Consider the following 18907-nt stretch of genomic DNA (forward strand, 5'->3'; position numbering starts at 1 on the left):
GTTAAAAAGTGAAAACTATCCCATGATGCTTTGAAGAGGATAATTGGATATCAAGCAATATCAAAGACCTGAGAGAGATGATCAAAATTGTGATCAAAAGGAAAGATTTTGAAGCTGTTAAATATGGAAAGACAAGCAATAAGCTGGGGGAATTCAAAGAGAAACAGGGGGGTGGTGTGGGAGGGAATGTAATTTTACCAACTTGTCCTGTCCTCCAGTGGTTGGGGAAAGCCAGTAAAATTGCAAGAGAGCCGAGAAATCAGCTTCATGCCCAATTTCTGGACTTTCACAACCTTACCGGCACTGGATATCCAGCATATTCAGCCTCCCACCCATTTCTGGTGAGAGGCTGAATAAATTATTTTAATATATGTTAAACGTAATTTAAATGAAATTAGCAAGCCCGGGATGCAATCGTCTGAGCTCACATGCCTTTGTGACCTCGCCAGGAAAGGTTCTCTCTGGCAAGGAAAACAGCTTTCCCATGAACGGAGATAGCCTCACTGGTGGAACTGGAGGCCATTGCGGTTTTCCTCAGGAGGTCGAGGACAACGGGTTTGCCCCTTGGGTAATGCCAGCTGGGCACGCTGGCACCCTGGGTGCAGGGCCTACTGGGGGCAGGAGCAGAGAGTTGACAAATCTCAGACCTGTCAGTTTTCTGCTGGTTCCCATTGAGCATGGCCTCGGCACATACGCAGTGGCGCCTTCTGTTGCTGCAGCAGTCTTGCTGGCGAGTTCAGCCCCGAATCCACCCTGTGCCACAAGATTGTAGAATCAAAGAGCATGGGCTATAGTTTAAAGCTAGAAATAGCTGCTGAGCTAGAACTGATTGAGGTCATGAAGTAATTTGTAGGTGAAATTAAGAATTTTTGTATTTAGTGCATTAGGAGGCGATGAATTAAGGAACATCTGCAACAAGACCATGATGGCAGTAATGGAAGTCAAATCAAGCTGAGCTCCCGGTTATGGAGATTGTTTTTAACCATGATGATAAACCATGATTGTTTAAATAGGTTTTCACAGTTTGAGGCAAGGAAGGAGTAGGAGATGCGGTTTTATTGTTGAGCCTGAGTTTTTCCTTGCCCTACAGCATGGTCTTGAAGTGAAGGATCTGCTGGAAAGAGTGAAATGCAGCACTTCCTGAGATGATGAAACTAACTTTGTCAACAGTTAATAGATCAATCATACAATAGGTGTCCATATTTGACATTAAGTATGAGAAAATTGTGATTAGTGAAACACCAGTAAAGGTTGGAAACCATTGTTGGTTTGGTAAGGGTCAGCAGATCAAAAGCAGGGTAAGAAAACTTGATTCAATCAACATAGATAATGGTATCATGGCAAGTGGAGCATTGAATTAGCATGATGATAAGAAAGTTTGGGGCATAGTTATGTGGGGTTTAGAAGTGTGTGAGGAGATTTCTTATAGTCTTATAGTCACCTATGGTGACAATGTTGAGTAAAACTTTGAAAACCTTGAAAGCTGTGAGGCCTTGACAAATACAAATGAGTGTGCTTAGGCCTGGGTTTCAGAAAATTAAACTAACTAGTTTGGAAGCTAAGCAAAGAGGATCTGGGTGATAAAAATTCAGCGTGAGACTTAAGAGGATAACGGGGAGTATTCTTGATGAACACACGGAGGTGATCCAAAAGTAAGTGCTTCATTATGGAGTTAGCAAGGATTATTTTGAGTTGGGATTAACAGTGGAGGGCCCACCAGCAACACATGTTGGAAGTGAAGGTGGTTCACTATTTTCCAACCATTTGCTCAGAAAGTTATGGACAGCATTTGGCTATATTCAGGATGAGCTTTGACAATTTGTCAGTTCTCTACCAGCAGTATGAATAAGTAGAATTACCCTGAGTATCCCCTTCAATTACATGACACAATTCTAAAGAATGTGGGTAATGATGAATATTTGTGAATACAACTATACAAATGGCATCCTTGTCAATAATTTTTTTACATCATGTTTTCTCAAAATTAAAATTTAGTATTGCTTATTTGGTAACTAAGTACCCAAAAAAATTGTATTAACCTCTTATGTTTTCCAGGTTGACATCAGGCTCAGAAAACACTCTATTTTATTACATTTTTTTAGAAACAATACAAGGAATATTCATAGCTCCCACACATACAGATGTTGCACAGCTCAGTGGTTCTGTTCACTCTCAGCTAATAAAAAACTTCTATCGTTGTTGCTTATCAATTCGGTCAGTCTTCCAACAGACCTTGGACAAACAGGTGAGGTTGTTTAAATTATATAGTAATTGGGTTTTGTACTGATATTTGTAGCACACCTACTGCATGAACATGAGCAAACTACCTGGAGATTCAAGATGAGTGAAACAGTTGAGTACCTAGCAAACAGCCTTGTTTGAGTTTGAATCAAGCCCAAATAAATTGAGTGGATTTATCCTCATTTTCTTGGTTGTGAATTTCCAAAATGAAATATCAGTTCAGTTGGATGCTGGTCCAGGGCACAATACTGCCCATAATTCAATAATGATTGACAGTCTTAATCAATGAGACCATTTACAAATGTACAAACAAGGAGTGGGAGTCAGTTGCTCAGCCCCTCGAGCCTGATACCATTTAATATGATTGTGGATGATCTGATATTAACCTCAAATTTGCATCCCACCTGACCCTGATAACCTATCACCCCTTTGTTTACCAAGAATCTATCCATCTCTGCCTTAAAAATATCTAAAGACTCTGCTTCTACCAGCTTTCCAGCAAGTGAGTTCTAAAGACTCATGACCCTCCATGAAAGTATTTCACCTCATCTCCATCTTAAATGGACAACCCTTTGTTTTTAAACAGTGACCCATAGTTCTAGATTCTTCCACAAGAGAAAACATCCACTCCACATCCACCCTGTCAAGATCCCTCAGGATCTTTTTGTATGTTTCAAACAAGCCGCCTCTTACTCTTCTAAACTCCAGTGGATACAAGCCTAGCCTCATAAGACAACCCAACCATTCCAGTTGTTATTCTGGTAAAACGTTGCTCATTGAATTGCAACTATTATTACCAACTAAAATGATCTTCCTTTATTTACTCTGTAAATATAAGTTACTGCTACGGTACAAGAAATTATCATATGGTCTGGCAAGCGTTCAATTAAGCTCACCTGGTATGGAGAATAGTGTGTGAGGCCAGTACCAGCATTTTAATTCTGTGTTTCTGAATTAAACAAATTACAGCTTCCTGCTGTGTATGCTTTATTTTTTTTCTCCTCATGGGTTTCTGATGTATCCCTCAAGATGACCAAAACACCTGTGCTACTCTTTGATAAGTCCACTGTCATCATTTCAGACTTAGAACCAGGCATTGTGAAGAAGCTAAATTTGTTTTTTTCTTAAATCTTTTAGCATTTGAAGATGTGCATTGTAATTTGCAGAGTCAAACCTGATGGATAACTACTATGATTTCTATAAACATGTTTTAATAGGAAAGGAAATACCCAGACGTTATCTACAATTCAAGTCAAATGAATCTCAGGAAAAGTAGCTCAGGATTTGGTCCAGTGAAGGAACATGGTGTCTTATTCCAGTGTAGCCCTGAAAACTGGACTGATCAAAAGAAACCACCACCCATAATGTCCTACTGGGTTGTTGGGTGAGTTTGCATGACTTTGATCAATAGCCATCCTATTTGGAGTTCTAATATTTCAGTTTGTTCTTTTTGTTGCTTAATTGTTTGGCTCCCAGTTATAATGGAAACATCCACAAAAACTAACCAAACTTCAAAAGGCACCTGAAATTTTGTTCAGAATGTATAGCAGAGAAACAGGCTTTTCAGTCCAACTGGCCCTCCCTACCCAGTAAACTTTGCCTATGTGATCTCTCACCTCCATTTCATCTGTCTCATTTCACCTTTTCGGCTAACCTTTCTTCCATTGTTGTAGTTTTTGTTTTTGGAAATATCTAAGCTATTTGCCTCAATTGTTTCCTGTATTTTAACAACTCTTGAGTAAAGAAATTAGTACTTATTTCCTTATTGCTATTTATGGCTCTTAGTTTTGACTTGACTCATACAGATTCCAAATTTCTCTGCCAATATCTCAACATTGTATCAATATTTTCTTTAATCGACAATGCAACTCCACCACCTTCCTTTCTGTCTGTCCTTCCTAAACACCAAATATCCCTCAATGTTTAGATCCCATACTTCAACACCTTGGAGTCATCATGTCTTTGTAATCCCAGTTATATCATACCCCTTTGTGTCTATCTGCGCAACTAATTCATCTATTTTATTTCAAATGCTCTGTACATTCAGGTACAAAAGCTCAAGGCTAATTCTTTTAACATTCCTTGTCCCATATCTACTATTTTTTAATGTGTCCTTATCTGATTTCAGCCTTGATTTCTCTGCCTATCATTTTTCTTATTTTCCTTGCTGTCTTTTTCTCTTATGCTTGATTCTCCCTACTCTGAATCCTTGCAAAGATTCCCATCTCCCTGCCATATTAGTTTAAACCTTCCCCAACCACTCTAGCAAGTTACACCCAAGGACATCATTCTGGTCCGGCCCAGATGTAACCTGTCCAGTTTGTACAGGTCCCGTCCAGTTTGTACAAGCCCCATCTCCCTCAGAACCAGTCCCAATGTCCCAGGAATATGAAACCCTCCCCCTCACTCCATCGTTTCAGCCAAATATTCATCATATATATTCTGCTTGTTCTACTCTGACTAGCATATACAAAGAACAACCCAGCACGGGAAACAGGCCCTTCGGCCCAACGAGCCTGCGCCGCCACATCCTCCTACACCTACCCTGCCCTGCGTGTATGCGAGTGGAACCCCTAACTTAGCCAGATTCAGGGGAGAATAGTGTCAATTTGGTATGCCAGTCAGCCTAAGAGCACATCTTTGGGGTGTGGGAGGAAACCAGAGCACCCGGAGGAAACCCACGCAACCACAGGGAGAATGCGCAAACTCCCACAGACACAGGCCCAAATCCATGTATCTGCACAGCTAGCAGTGCTAGTCACTGAGCTGTTGCGGCGCCCGTCTACTGGTCCAGGATCAAGCACACACACCGACACAAAGTACTAGGCCACTCCCGGAACCTCCAAGAGCAGCCCACGCATGACCCACCGTGTGCATGCCCCTTGTTTGATAACAAGGTGGACCGCCACCTGCGGAATAAAAAGACAAAAACGTTAACATGTAAGTCTGCATTTCCGGTGTCTCCCGAGGCTCTGACCCTATTTAATACCCCCTACTATAACCCTCCATCCTTGTTTCGCTCATGTGTCTAAGTAAACCTTAAACAAGTCCAATGTGCCTGCCTCCACCACCCTACTCGGTAGCGCGTTCCATACCCCCACGACCCTCTGCATGAAGAACCTTCCTCTCATATCCAAATTATACTTCTCCCCCCACACCCTTAGATCATGACCTCTCGTAATTGTACCCAATCTAGGGAGCAGCCTATCACTATTGACTCTGTCATATAGCGCTAGTAGTAATCCTGAAGTAAACTACCTCCTACTTTTCAGTTTGCATCCTACATTCCTATATTCTGCTTTCAACATCTCATCATTCTTTTTTACCTAAGTCATTTGTACTTATGTGTACCATGACAACTGGCTGTTCACCCTCCCCTTTCAGAATGTCATGCAGTCTAAGACATTCTTGACCCTAGCACCAGGGAGACAATATACCATCCTGGAGTCTCTTGCGGCCCTACAGAAATGTCTATTTTGCTCCTCACAATTGAATCCTCTATGACTGTTGCATTTCTACGCCTTTTGCCCTTCCCTTGTGCAGCATATCCATTAATGGTGCCACAAATTTGGCTGCTGCTGTTATCTTCTGAGAGGCTGTTCTCCTCAAAAGTATCCAAAATGATATATCTGATTTGCAGGGGAAGAGCCACAGGAGATTTCTGTACTGCCTGCCTAATGGTCTTATTCTCCCTAATGGTCACCCATCCCTTTCCTGCCTTTGGAGTCTGAACCTGTACCTCATTGTTAGCTACTCCCAAGTTCTTGTATCATTTGCAGATTTTGATGTTGTGAAGCTTGTAAATTATCGGTGAAATTTTATAGTGCCGCCTCTGGCAGAATCTTCTGTTCCCTCCAAAGTCAATGGAGTTTTGAATAGTTTACTGGATTCCACATCCTGTCCTGCTGTGACTCAGTCTTAAAATTCCACTCCATGAATTTTAGTGATCCCAGCACTGATCCTTGCAGAATATCACTTTTCCACCTTTTCCCAATTTGAGTAACTATCGTTTAACTATTCATGAATTGTGTCTTCAAGCTCTAATCTTTGCCATGAGCTTACAATTTGGTACCTTATCAAAGGCCATTTGGAAAATTGTTCAACTTTATGTTACACCTGAAAATGTTCTGATGTTCTGATGAAAGTTCATCAATCTTGAAGACAAATGTAGATCCCCACAGACAGAAATGGGGGAATGTATAATAGGGCACAAAAAAATGGCCGAGCAACTGAATACAAAAGAGGACACAAATCAGATACCGGAAATGTTGGAGAATGTAAGATTTAGTGAGAGGTAAAAACTGAGGGAGATCAATATTAGTGGAAAAATGGTGCTGGGATTGAATCATAGAATCACAGAAACCTTCAGTGCAGAAAGAAGCCATTTGGCCCATCGAGTCTGCGCCAACCACAATCCCACCCAGGCCCTACCCCCCCCATCCCTACATATTTACCCACTAATCCCTCTAGAGGGGCAATTTTAGCATGACCAATCAACCTAACTGCACATCTTTGATCTGTGGGAGGAAACTGAAGCACCTGGAGGAAACCCACGCAGACACGAGGAGAATGTGCAAACTCCACACAGACAGTGACTTGAGCCGAGAATTGAACCCACGTCCTTGGAGCTGTGAAGCAGCAGTGCTAACCACTGTGCTACCGTGCTGCCCTGAAAGTGGATAAATCCCCAGGGCCTGATAATCTACATCCCAGAGTATTTAAGGAAGTGGCTCTAGAAATAGTGCATGCATTGGTGGTCGTCTTCCAGGATTCTATAGACACTGGAACAGTCCCTGCATATTGGAGGGTAGCTAATGTCACTCCAATGTTCAAAAAGGGAGGTAGAGAGAAAACAGGGAATTACAGACCAGCTTAACATTGGTAGTGGGGAAAATTCTCAAATCCACTATCAAGGACTTTATAGCAGAGCATTTAAAAAGCAGTGACAGGATCAGACGGAGTTAGCAGGGATTTACGAAGGGGAAATCATATTTAACAAATCTGTTGGAATTCTTTGAAGATATAACTGGTAGAGTTAACAAGGGGGAGCCAGCCCATGTGGTATATTTGAACTTTCCAAAAGCGTTTGACAAAGTCCTGCACGAGATTATCGTGTAAGATTAAAGCGGGATTGGGGGAAGTCTGTTGAGATAAATAGAAAACTAATTGGCAGAGAGGAAATAAAAAGTAGGAATTAATGGGTGCTATACAAATTGGCAGGCAGTAACTAGTGGGGTGCCACAGTATCAATGCTGGGACCCCAGCTATTCACAATTTATACTAATGATTTGGATGAGGGAACAAAATGTAACATCTCAAAGTTTGCAGATGATACCAAGTTGAGTGGGAGGATGAACTGTGACATGGATGCAGAGATCCTTCAGAATGATCTGGATAAGTTGGTGAGTGGGCAAATCAATGGCAGATGCAGCATAATTTGGATAAATGTGAGGTTATTTGGTCTGGAAGCAAAAACAAGAAGGCAGATTACCACCTGAATGGCTGTAAATTGGGAGAGGGGAGTGTGCAGTGGGATCTTGTGCACCAGTCACTGAAGGTAAACATGCAGATGCAGCAGGCAGTAATAAAAGCAAATGGCGTGTTAGCCTTCATTGCGAGAGGTTTCAAGTACAGGAGCAGGGACGTGTTGTGGCAGTTATACCAGGTGATACTTTGATGAAGTCACACCTAGAGTATTGTGTGCAGTTTTGGCTTCCTTTCCTAAGGAAGGATGTTCTTGCTCTCAAGGGAGTGCAGCGAAGGTTTGCCAGACTGATTTCAGGGCTGGGGGACTGATGTATGAGGAGAGATTGATTAGGCTAGGATTGTTTTCACTGGAGTTGAGCCGAATAAGCGGATATCTCATAGAGACTTATAAAATTCTAACAAGACTAGACAGGGTAGATGTAGGGAGGATATTCCTGATGGTGGGGGAGTCCAGAACCAGGGGTCACAGTCTGAGGATTCAGGGTTGACCATTTAGGAGGGAGATGAGGAGACATTTCTTCATCCAAAGAGTAGTGAGCCTGTAGAATTCATTACCACAAGAAGTAGTTGATGCCAAACATTGAATGTATTCAAGAGGCAGCTGGATAAAGCACTTGGGACGAATGGGATTAAAGGTTATGGAGAACAGTCAGGATTAGGCTATTGAAAGGACGATCAACCATGATCATAATGAATGGTGGAGCAGGCTCAAAGGGCCAGATGGCCTCCTCCTGTTGCTATCTTCTATGTAACCTGGAATGTTACCGTATTATCTTCTCTTCATTGATCCTGTTTTTATTTCAGATTTCAACGTCCATAGTATTCCACTTTAATATTTAGCTTAAGATATTGTTCCCCTCCTTTATAATATGCTTTCATTTTTCACCCTTAAATTTGTTGCTATTGTCTCCATTCACCTTTCTTCACTAAAGGTCAGTCTAGAACTGTTCCTGGGTATTCCAATATCAGTCATTAGGAATTGCACAAAAGTAATTGACCAGCCTTCCAACTTTCATTGTCTTCCAGCAGGGAACATTTGGCCTTCACTCCATTTCTCGTCAGCAGCCTATTTTAGATTGTAATTCAATATAAGAATTGTGAACATAATCATTAATTTTAAATAGATTGTTAGGCAACTTTGAATTTGTAAATTCTGTTCATTGTTTTTTGGTTGCTAACTTAAAGTAATGTTTGTAAGTGATTGAAAAGGAACCATGAAAGTATTGCGGATAAAACTTGTATTCAAAAAATAAATTCTTCACAGTTTGACTCTGCAAATGTATCTGGTCAGTCACTTATCCAACATATTATGTAGATCTGCAATTCAATCCCAGATCAAATCCCACATCTGTACTGAGTTAACTGACCTCAGCTAGGAAGATGGCAGTTTAGTTACAATCTGCTTCAGAGCTCCTAGATTGGAGATGACTAGAGTTCTCACTCTTATTTCTGTTTAGCTACCTTGTTGGAATTATAAGTGTCAGGTAAGATCCATCATTTGACTCTGAGACCTAAGCAGGGAAGCAATATTGACTTTCTACCAGGAAAAACCTGCTGAGAGCAGCAGCGAAGGCCATAAGAGATCCAACAAATATAATATATAATGAATACTGATCATATGTAGCTATATAATTGGCTTAACATAAGTAATGTTTGCCATAAGTATAATAGAATTGAAATTCATCCAATTTTCTTTCTTTGTTGTGGTGCTAGTAATAGGAAGCTACTGGAAAAATTTGAAAGAAGTAAAGGCAGTCCACAACCGTATTTACTCATTATACTGCTGTCAGTGGGAAAAATAAAATGAATTAAAAACTTCCCTTCTTTACATTAGTGAATAAAACTTAGTACTATATATGTTTCAAGCTCCTTGTCCAATGTAACAGTACACTGCTGTGCATTTACATGATGCAATTTGTGTCTTCATGCATTTATATATAATTTGTCATTTTAAGTTTGTAAGCAAATGAAGAAGATATCAATTATTTTTTAGAAATATGTGCCTTCAAAGAGTAAAATTATATTGAACTGCATAAACTTTATAATACAGGAATAAAATTTTGACTTTCTTCAAACTTATCAAGAGGATTCAGCCACATTTTTAGTAAAATGTTTTTGTTCATTCCATTGCAGAAGACTTTTTATAGATCCTCATCCACAAGAGTTTTATGTGTGTTTCCATGATTCTGTGACGGAGATTGCTGTAGAGCTTGCTTTCAGACTCTCATTCGGTTTGATTACATAATGTAATTGTTGGTCTGCTTCGACAGCGGTTCATTGACGCATTCCAAAATGTATGGAAGAGAAAGAACATGCTCCATAATTTTATTAATAAAACAAGTACTCTATATTTATACAATTACCTAGATTGCTAACTGAAATATTCACACAACAAAGCCACACATCCTTTTGGCTTGCTATGATCGTAATGTAATTGAAATTTAAATAAAGGGAATAGATTTGTAATGTGTTTATTTTTTAACCAGCCTTTGTTTGTTCTGACTGTATCTGTAAATGTGAAGTTTGTTTTGAACCATTACTTAAAATGTGCCTTTGACAATTAATGCAAAAATTCAAATTTGCATAAAGAAACTGATTATAAATTGCCTGGTTTGGAAATGGTAATAAATGCAACAACTCAAACTTACTAACAAAAATTGTATTAGTTTATTTCTTATACAGTGATACAAATCATTCATGCTCCCAGCAAAATTTGACAACATCAGCGAGATATAAAATGTTTTTAATTAAAATATCTAGATCAGGGGTCTCCAAACTATGGCCTGCGGCCACATCTGGTCCACAGTGGGCCGCATTCAGATCAGAGTTTGGAGACTGCTGATCTAGATTCTAAGTTTCTAATTTATAACAATTGGCATTCTCAGTTGTGCCTGACTTAACAAGCTATGAATGGCCAGTATTAATGAATCAAGTAGAATTCATTATGCAAGATGTTAGAGATACCTAGCAAAAAAACAACAAAGACAGCATGGAAGTTTCACATCACAAGCAAAGTCTTTTTCCTTCTGTTTGTGGCATGACATTGAACTAAGTCACAGAAGAGTTACAGAAGCAATGGTTGAACAGAGCCAATGAAGACTCTAGGTTTCGATGTTTATCTTTAATTCTGATAGTATCTGATTCCCTTAATTAGGAAATAGTACAAGATTTCAATTTTGCCTGTCTTTAATGTGCTATTGAGAATGCCATTATTTCACAGGGTGATTTAATCCAAAGGATGTTACTCAAGTGGTGGTTTTCTTGAATCTAGGAATAAGACCATAAAAGAGAGACTTGGTATGTTATGTATATGATTTTTGGATTACGTTTTATTTTTCAGATTGAATTTTGCACGTGCAAACGCCTTTATTGAACTGCGTATTTGCCTTTAAAAAATGTTTTATGTGAAATATACACCATTTCTGCGGATTCAATCCTATGCCACTACCATAAATATAAGACACAATAATTTTCTTATTTCTTGTTATCTGCTACTTGCTTTGCTGTTTCTATAAACAACTCAATAGTTTTTTCAGTTAATTTTCCAACCACTTTGAAATTGGATCACATCTCCAAAGTTGCCTTTGTTCTTTTGCTAATTATGTTTTTGTATTTACTTAAGAAAATGTCAAGTGTTGTTTTCTATTTGTTCATAGGATGTGAGTGTCATTGGCAAAGCTATCATTTATTGTCCATTCCTAGTTTTCTTTGAGACCCTAAACTGCTACAGCCTGTGTGTGTAGGGCACTGTTGGTGCTGTTAAGGGAGTTCCAGTATTTTGAAACAGCAAAGATAAAGTAAATGTGAATACTTCCAAGTCAGAATGGTGTGTGAGACTTGGGAGAGAATTTACAGGTAATGGTGTTTCCATGTGCTGTCTTTGTATTTCTAGGTGACAGAGGTCAGATCTGAAAGGTACTCATCAAAGGAACATACTGTTACATTCCTGACTGATGCATTAGATGGTTTGGGGAGTTCAGAGATGAATTCCCAACCTCTAGTTTGCTGTTGTAGGTACAATACTTACATGGCTTGTTAGATGGTGATGTCTATCACATTGGTGGTGGGGAAGTCAACGCTGATAACATTGTAGACTGTCAAGGGGAGATAATCAAGAGTCTCTGTTTTTGAAGACAATTATTGACTGGCACTTGTGTGGCACAAATGTTACATGCCACTTATCAGCAATGTATGAAGGTTTTCCAGACCTTGCTGAATGTGGGCATGGACTTATCTGAATTGTGAATAGAACTGAAGACTGTGCAATCATCAATGACAGATCGAAATTTTTGACTTTTATGATGGAGGGAGAAGCAGCTCCTTTGAAACAGCTGAAAATGGTTGAGTCTAGAACATTACCCTTAGGAACTTCAACACTAATGCACTGAGGTTGAGATGATTGACCTCTAACAACTACAACCATCTTCTTTGTGCTTGCATAACTTCAGCCTTTGAAAAATTTCCCTAGTTTTCATTGTCCAATTTTGCTATGGTTTCTTTATGCCATACTTGGACAAATGATGCTAAGAACCGTCATTCAACTAACCTCTGGAAGTCAGTTCCATATCGGACAAAGGCTGTGATGAGGTCTAGAGCCAAGTGCTTCTAGCGAAACCCAAACTGGACATTGAGCAGGGTATTGATAGGAAAGTGCCATTGATATCACTATTGATGACATCTTCCATTACGTTGCTAATGAGTGACAGTAGGCAGGTGTGAGAAACACAGCTCACAGTTAAACAATTTAGTCAAGTCAAGTTCTGAAGGAGCAAGATTTTATTTGACGTTCTTGCAAGACCGGGTGTCTAGCGAAATAGGCACACTTTACATAAATTGGCAGCACATTTTATACTTTTTTTTACAAGCATTGTAATGGCTTTGCAATATGTTGTTCTCCCCTAATTGGTGGTCCCTGTCCCATCTATGTGTTGTCATTCCCCTATTGGCTCGAGGTGTCATCCTCTCTATTCCCCATCTAACAATGTCTCCTGTTATCACAAGAGTGCATTAGCAAACTCATCCATCTTATCTAACACGGTTACATGTCCAGTTCAGATTGGCGGTAATCAATCCTTTGCCAACCTAAACACTGCTGTCCCAACCATCTCAGTGATCTTTCCCCCCTTTTATGCTTAGTTGTAAAAACAACACATCTTGCAGACCATTTGCTGTTTATAACGTGGGCCTCTTACATTCCTGCAGGATGTGGTGTATGCTTCACTGCACATCACATCTCTGGTGTTATCTCCACATTACAGGCAGTCTTTTTATTATCCCTAATTATTGCTGTGTTAGCAGCGTTGAACCTTATGTCCTATGTTTGTGACTAAATTCACAGTTGTTTCCATAAAGTGGGTTATCAATGTGCCTGACTATATCCAATCTATTTAACTTTAAGCTATTTCTCTATGCTCTACAGATATATGTGTTAACATAATCTTTACCTATTGCTCACAGCAGGATAGAACTCTTGTAACATCCATCAATAGCAAAAACTGCTGGAAATACTCAGGAGTCTAGACAGCATATGGACGAGATAAACCAGAATTCACATTTTATTGTCAAAATTGGAAAATGTAAAATATAACATAGCAAGCACCAAGGGGTACTGAGGTAAGGGGCATGGGAACATTATGGGCGTCGAACTTAATGTACTCTCTGAACAGAATGCTACCTGATGTGCTGGGCACGTCCAGCTGTCTAGGTCTCAAAATTACAGCGTACGGTTCATTTAACAATCTGTCTCTTGCTAAATTTGCCACACTATCGTAGCAATCTCTTCCAGCCACTATTATTCAACAGATTTCCTATTCAGTTGTGCTGAAGAGCCAGAGGGACTCAAAATGTTTATTCTGTTTTCTATTCCCGCCAAATCGGCTGAGTTTTTCCGGTATGTTTTATTTGTTTCAGATTGCACCCTCCACAGTATTTGGCAGATTTGATGGCGCCACGTGGGGCTAGTTTCCCGCTTGTTTGCTGGTGATGTGGCGCGGGGGGAATACAATGGGCGGCGTGATGATTTCAATGTCCGAGGCACGCGCGCTGAGGTCACAGCCAGTTGGTCTCCACGTGACCTCAGGACGCCGTTCCCGGGAGAGTCACGTGGCCGCAGCTGCTCTCGTGCTGGGAAGCCGGTTAACGGTTTTGGCCGCGTGCTTGTTGTATCTCTTCTCACCCATTTGATCGCTAGCGATGGCGGCTGGGGCGCCGAATCTCTTTGACCTAACGTCCTTCGTCAAAGACCTCTTGGCTGGCGGCGTTGCCGCCGCTGTGTCCAAAACAGCGGTGGCGCCCATTGAGAGGGTCAAATTGCTGCTGCAGGTCCAGGCGTCAAGCAAGCAGATCATGGTCGACCAGCGGTACAAAGGGATTATCGACTGCGTGGTCCGGATACCGAGGGAGCAGGGTAAGTGGAAGGGAAGGGGAAATTAGAGAAAACATGTCCCAAAAGGAAAAACATCACTCCTGGTTGAAAAGTGTGGTCTCTAGCACTTCGTTTCCTTTCTCCAATTTTATTTTGTTCGGATTGTCAGTGTGGGCGTTCAGCCGCCCGTAGCTTCGAGGCTTTCGCCCGTTCAGCGCCTAACGTATTTTTAATGCCCGACGCTCCACGAGCAACGGTTTAAAATCTTCACCTTAGACACGGAGTCGGAAGTTCGGCGGGAGCCGCACTCGCCAAACACGTGGCCGCCAGCCGACCGCGATCATCAGCCCGCGTTTAACTTGCCTTGGCAAAATCGGTTTACAAGGTGTCCAGGTTTACAACTATAGACCTTGTGCTTTATTTCGATGTCCCTTGCAAGTATTTTTTCATAATGTCTTCATAGTCCACAATTGAGCAGCAGGATAACGGTCAGGGGTTTCAACGCTAAGGATAAGGGTAGGGGCTTCAATTGGAAGACAGGTGCTGTCCAACAAGGATAGCTGTTTGGGTCACAACTATTCACCCTTATTTGTTAAGCAACATGTAAGTTTGCCGTTGGCATTGTAAGCAATGATAGATGAACTGAATGGGCAAAACCTTGGCAAATGGGTTTCAATGTGGACAAAAATGATTAAAGGAGGGATGTCATAATCTAGCCATGCAAAGCCGGCAACGCCACACCTGGAGTACTGTGAACAGTTCTGGGCACCACATCTTTGGAACAACTTAGTAGCCTCAGATGCAGATTTACCATATTGAAACCTTGATTCCAAATGCAGGCTACCAGAAATAATTTCTTGCTATTTCCTTCATGTGGATGACTCCGCACTGGCCTTCATGTAATTTCTCTAACATCACATTTCCTCACTGATGACAAAAAACCACTGAGGCCTCATAAAAGGTACCCAACCTGTACTTGCAGCTCCAATCTCCTGGAGTAGTGGGCTTTCACATTAGGTAACAGTTCCAAAATCTTCGTAAAATCATATTCATCACTCCTAAGAGCACAGGATCACTGAGTATGTTTTCTCATTTGCCTGGAAGTGACAAGTGTGTTGTCTACTTGTTGAAAGCAGAAAACATTCCTTTCTGAGCAGTCTGACAAACTGGTAGTGACAAGCTTGAAAGTCCATCCACATTACAGTGTAGATTTAGCCATCAGTACTTAATGTTGTATGAGCAGACAACAGCAATGTCTATCTTTGCATTTTACTTGCCACGAGTGACAAAAAAATGCATGTGTGGTCCAGATATGGTAGTGAGTGGTTGATAGTCATCAGCAATGTAAACTCTGTCCTGTACAGGAACTGATGGAATTTTTTGACTCCAAAAATGATCTCTAGTGCTTTCTATTCAATCTGGGCATAGTTACTCTCAGCTTTGCTCAAGGTTCAAGAAGCAAAAACTATGGGTGGTTCTTCACCTGATAGTATGATGGGGGGACCACCACTTATATACCATTAGAGGGGGGGATGTCTCACAAGCTAACAATTTTAAAAGGGGATCAAAGCTCACAAGAGGTTCAGATTTAAACGCCAGAGAAGTAATATTTGTTTTGGCTTGTGTGAGAGTGTTATTACATTGATCTAACCACTTCTGCGTCTTGTTCTAACACAAGATGTAATAGTTTCAGAATTATTGCTAAGTTTGGTAAGAATCTTCCATAATAATTCAACAGTCCCAGGAAGGAACATAACTGACACACATTCTGCGTTGCAGGCTCATCTGTAATGGCCTTAACCGAAGGAGATTTGTGAAGGCCAGCGGCGTCAATCACGAGCACGCACTTTTCATTATGGATTTTTAGACCATAGTCTTCCGGTCTCTGGAATGTGGAATTCAAGTTTCAAAGGTCTTCCTCTCCATCTTTTCCAGTGACTAGAATGCACCCATATAGCATTGGACTCTGCTCAGGATCTGATCCATTACCCTTTGAAACAATGAAGCGGCAGATGTGATACCAAATGGCAGTTTTCCTTTCCAGCCAGCTCCATTAGAAACAGTGATTTCAAGAGCTTTCTGTAGCGTGAGGTTACTCTGTTAACAGAAGTTTTGTGTTATTTCATTTCAGAGATCACAAACCAATCTCTCAAGAATTATATCCTCTTTTATGGAATATAAAGTGCCCTGCAATCACTGAGGATTTAGGTGAAAAATGCAAAATATCTACAAATTGCTTGTATGTTTTAGTGCCTGATTTATCAGGTTGCACTAGACTGCAGAGGGGATTAAAATTTTTCCCCCCATCATGCTAAGTAAAGTGGGCACCATAGTGCAAATGCTTGCTATAAGAGCTCCATTGCTCCACATTTTCATCAAAAGCTCTAACAATACTGAAACCTCCCTTCATTTTGCACTTAAGCAGGTTTCCCATTTGTACTTTGTAACCATGTTTCCAGCAGCTACTTCAGTTTTCTTTAGACACAAGATACTAATTTCGGCTTTTATTACAGCCAGCTCTATAATTTATCTGCAGAGTATCTTTTACTTAGATTGACACTAGTCTGTTATTTCTCCAGCATGTCCATGTGAAAGGTTTTCTTTTTCCAACTTTTCCTTGCTAAAACTTCTTTGACTGGCTCAGCAAGTGTATGCCTGTAGTTCTTGTTGCTAGTTTTTGTTGTGTATTTAGAGACATAACAGTTGGAAGCACCATGTTTAAAAGCAAACGTTTTATTTGTGGCGTGATCTCTTCCATGCTAGTTGCTTCTCTCTGTGATTCCCACTCTATGGTGGCTCTGACATCCATCATTATGAAGTGGCACAAATCAATTCCAGCCTCCCGAATTATCTGGATCCACTACAGTTTGCCTACTGCTGCAATAGATCCACAGCAGACGCCATTTCCCTGTCCCTGCACTCAACGCTGGAACACTAGATAACAAGGACACGTATGTCAGATTCCTATTTATTGACTACAGCTCAGCCTTCAACACTATTATTCTCACAAAACTCACAGGCCACAATCAGTAAGGATAGGCAACAACGACATCTCTACGATCATCCTCAACACGATGCCCCACAAGGCTGTGTTCTCAGCCCCCTACTGTACTCCTTATACACCTATGACTTTGTGGGCAAATTCCCCTTCAATTCGATTTTCAGGTTTGCTGATGACACCACTGTAGTGGGTTGGGTCTTAAACAATGACAAGACAGAGTACAGGAATGAGATAGAGAATCTGGTGAACTGATGCGGCAGCAATAATCTCTCCCTCAATGTTAGCAAAATGAAAGAGATTGTCATCGATTTCAGGAAGCGTAAAAGAGAACATGCCCCTGTCTACATCAATGAGGACAAAGTAGAAAAGGTCGAGAGCTTCAAGTTTTTAAGTATCCAGATCACCAGCAACCAGTCCTGGTTCCCCCATGCTGACACTATAGTTAAGAAAGCCCATCAGCGCCTCTACTTTCTTAGAAGACTAAGGAAATTTGGCATGTTAGCTACGACTCTCTCCGACTTTTACAGACACAACCAGAAAGAATGCTTTCTATGGTGCATTACAGCTTGGTATGACTCCTCTCCCCAAGACTGCAAGGAACTATAAAAGATCATGAATGTAGCCCAATCCATCACGCAAACCAGCCTCCCATCCATTGACTCTGTGTCTACGTTTCCTGTTGCCTCGGCAAAGGGAAAGTACTTACCTTCGAGGTTTCGACTTCATTGTTCCAGTGGAGTAGGCAGAGAGGTGATTCTTGTGAGGAGAGCTGGAAGGTAAGAGTGGTTGATTCAGAGCAGCCAGAAGTAGAGAACTGGAAGCAGGCCATAGACCTGGGAAGATTTTTGTTTTGCCCAATAAATTTGAACAGTGAGGAAACCCAAGACACAACACATTTAATGTCTCCTATCCTCCTCTCTCCTTAAAAAAAAGACCTCGTGTGAGAGCAGGTAAGTTTTTTTTCCTCTTGCTTTACTTTCTTCTTTTCTCTTTCGTTTCTTAGTAAGGGAAGTTAGCAGGGATGGCAGTGCAATGTTCCTCCTGTGGGATGTTTGAGTTGAGTCGCAGCTGTGTACACGTGTAGGAAGTGCACCCAATTCCAGCTCCTTGAAGACTGTGTTAGGGAACTGGAGCTGGAAGTGGAAGATCATTCAGGAGGCAGAGACAGTTATAGATAAAAGTTACAGGGAGGTAGTTACTCCTAGAAATGAAGATACTTGGGCGACTACAAGAAAGTCAGTGCAGCAATCCCCTGTGGCCGTTTCTCTGTATAACAAGTATAACATTTCAGGTACAGCTGGGAGGGGGGAACAACTAATCGGGGTAGGCCATGGGGTATATGCCTCTGGCACAGAGTCTGCCCCTGTTGCTCAGAAGGGAAGGGGGAGAGGAGTAAAGCATTAGTCATTGAAGACTCCGTAGTTAGGGAGACATATAGGAGATTCTGTGGGAACAAGAGAGACACGTAGTTGTGTGTTGCCTCCCAGGTGCCTGGGTCCATGATGTCTTGGATCATGTTTTTGCATTCCTTAAGGGGCAGGGGGACCAACCCCAAGTTGTGGTCCACATAGGCACCAAGGACATAGGTAGGAAAAAGGATGGGGATGTAAGGCAGAAATTCAGAGAGTTAGGGTGGAAGCTTAGAGCTAGAACAGAGTTGTTATGTCAGGTTTGTTAACCTTGTCACATGCTTGTGAGGAGAGGAATAGAGAGAGAAAGCAGTTGAACACATGGCTAAAGGGATGGTGCAGGAGCGAGGGATTCAGATACCTGGATAATTGGGGATCATTCTGGGGTAGGTGGGACCTCTATAA

The 18907-nt window shown here is 41.2% G+C and overlaps 2 protein-coding genes across 3 annotated transcripts in view; both read left to right on the forward strand.

The window, feature by feature from the left end:
• intu (inturned planar cell polarity protein) overlaps positions 1 to 10357 on the forward strand; it is a 97800-nt gene extending 87443 nt beyond the window's left edge. For both annotated transcript variants that reach the window (XM_080193748.1, XM_080193759.1), the window contains 3 exons: positions 2056 to 2245; positions 3459 to 3625; positions 9862 to 10357. In XM_080193748.1, coding sequence (XP_080049874.1) covers positions 2056 to 2245; positions 3459 to 3625; positions 9862 to 9973 — 469 coding nt within the window. In that variant the 3' untranslated portion in view covers positions 9974 to 10357. The remainder of the gene's footprint in view (positions 1 to 2055; positions 2246 to 3458; positions 3626 to 9861) is intronic.
• A 3563-nt stretch (positions 10358 to 13920) lies between these two features.
• Positions 13921 to 18907, forward strand: part of LOC145350608 (ADP/ATP translocase 4-like) — a 108435-nt gene continuing 103448 nt past the window's right edge. The window contains exon 1 of the mRNA XM_080199816.1: positions 13921 to 14134. Within this exon, the coding sequence (XP_080055942.1) occupies positions 13921 to 14134 (214 nt within the window). The remainder of the gene's footprint in view (positions 14135 to 18907) is intronic.

Source organism: Carcharhinus amblyrhynchos, chromosome 1 (assembly GCF_965287045.1).
Source record: "Carcharhinus amblyrhynchos chromosome 1, sCarAmb.v2.hapA, whole genome shotgun sequence".
Taxonomy (NCBI): Eukaryota; Metazoa; Chordata; class Chondrichthyes; order Carcharhiniformes; family Carcharhinidae; genus Carcharhinus; species Carcharhinus amblyrhynchos.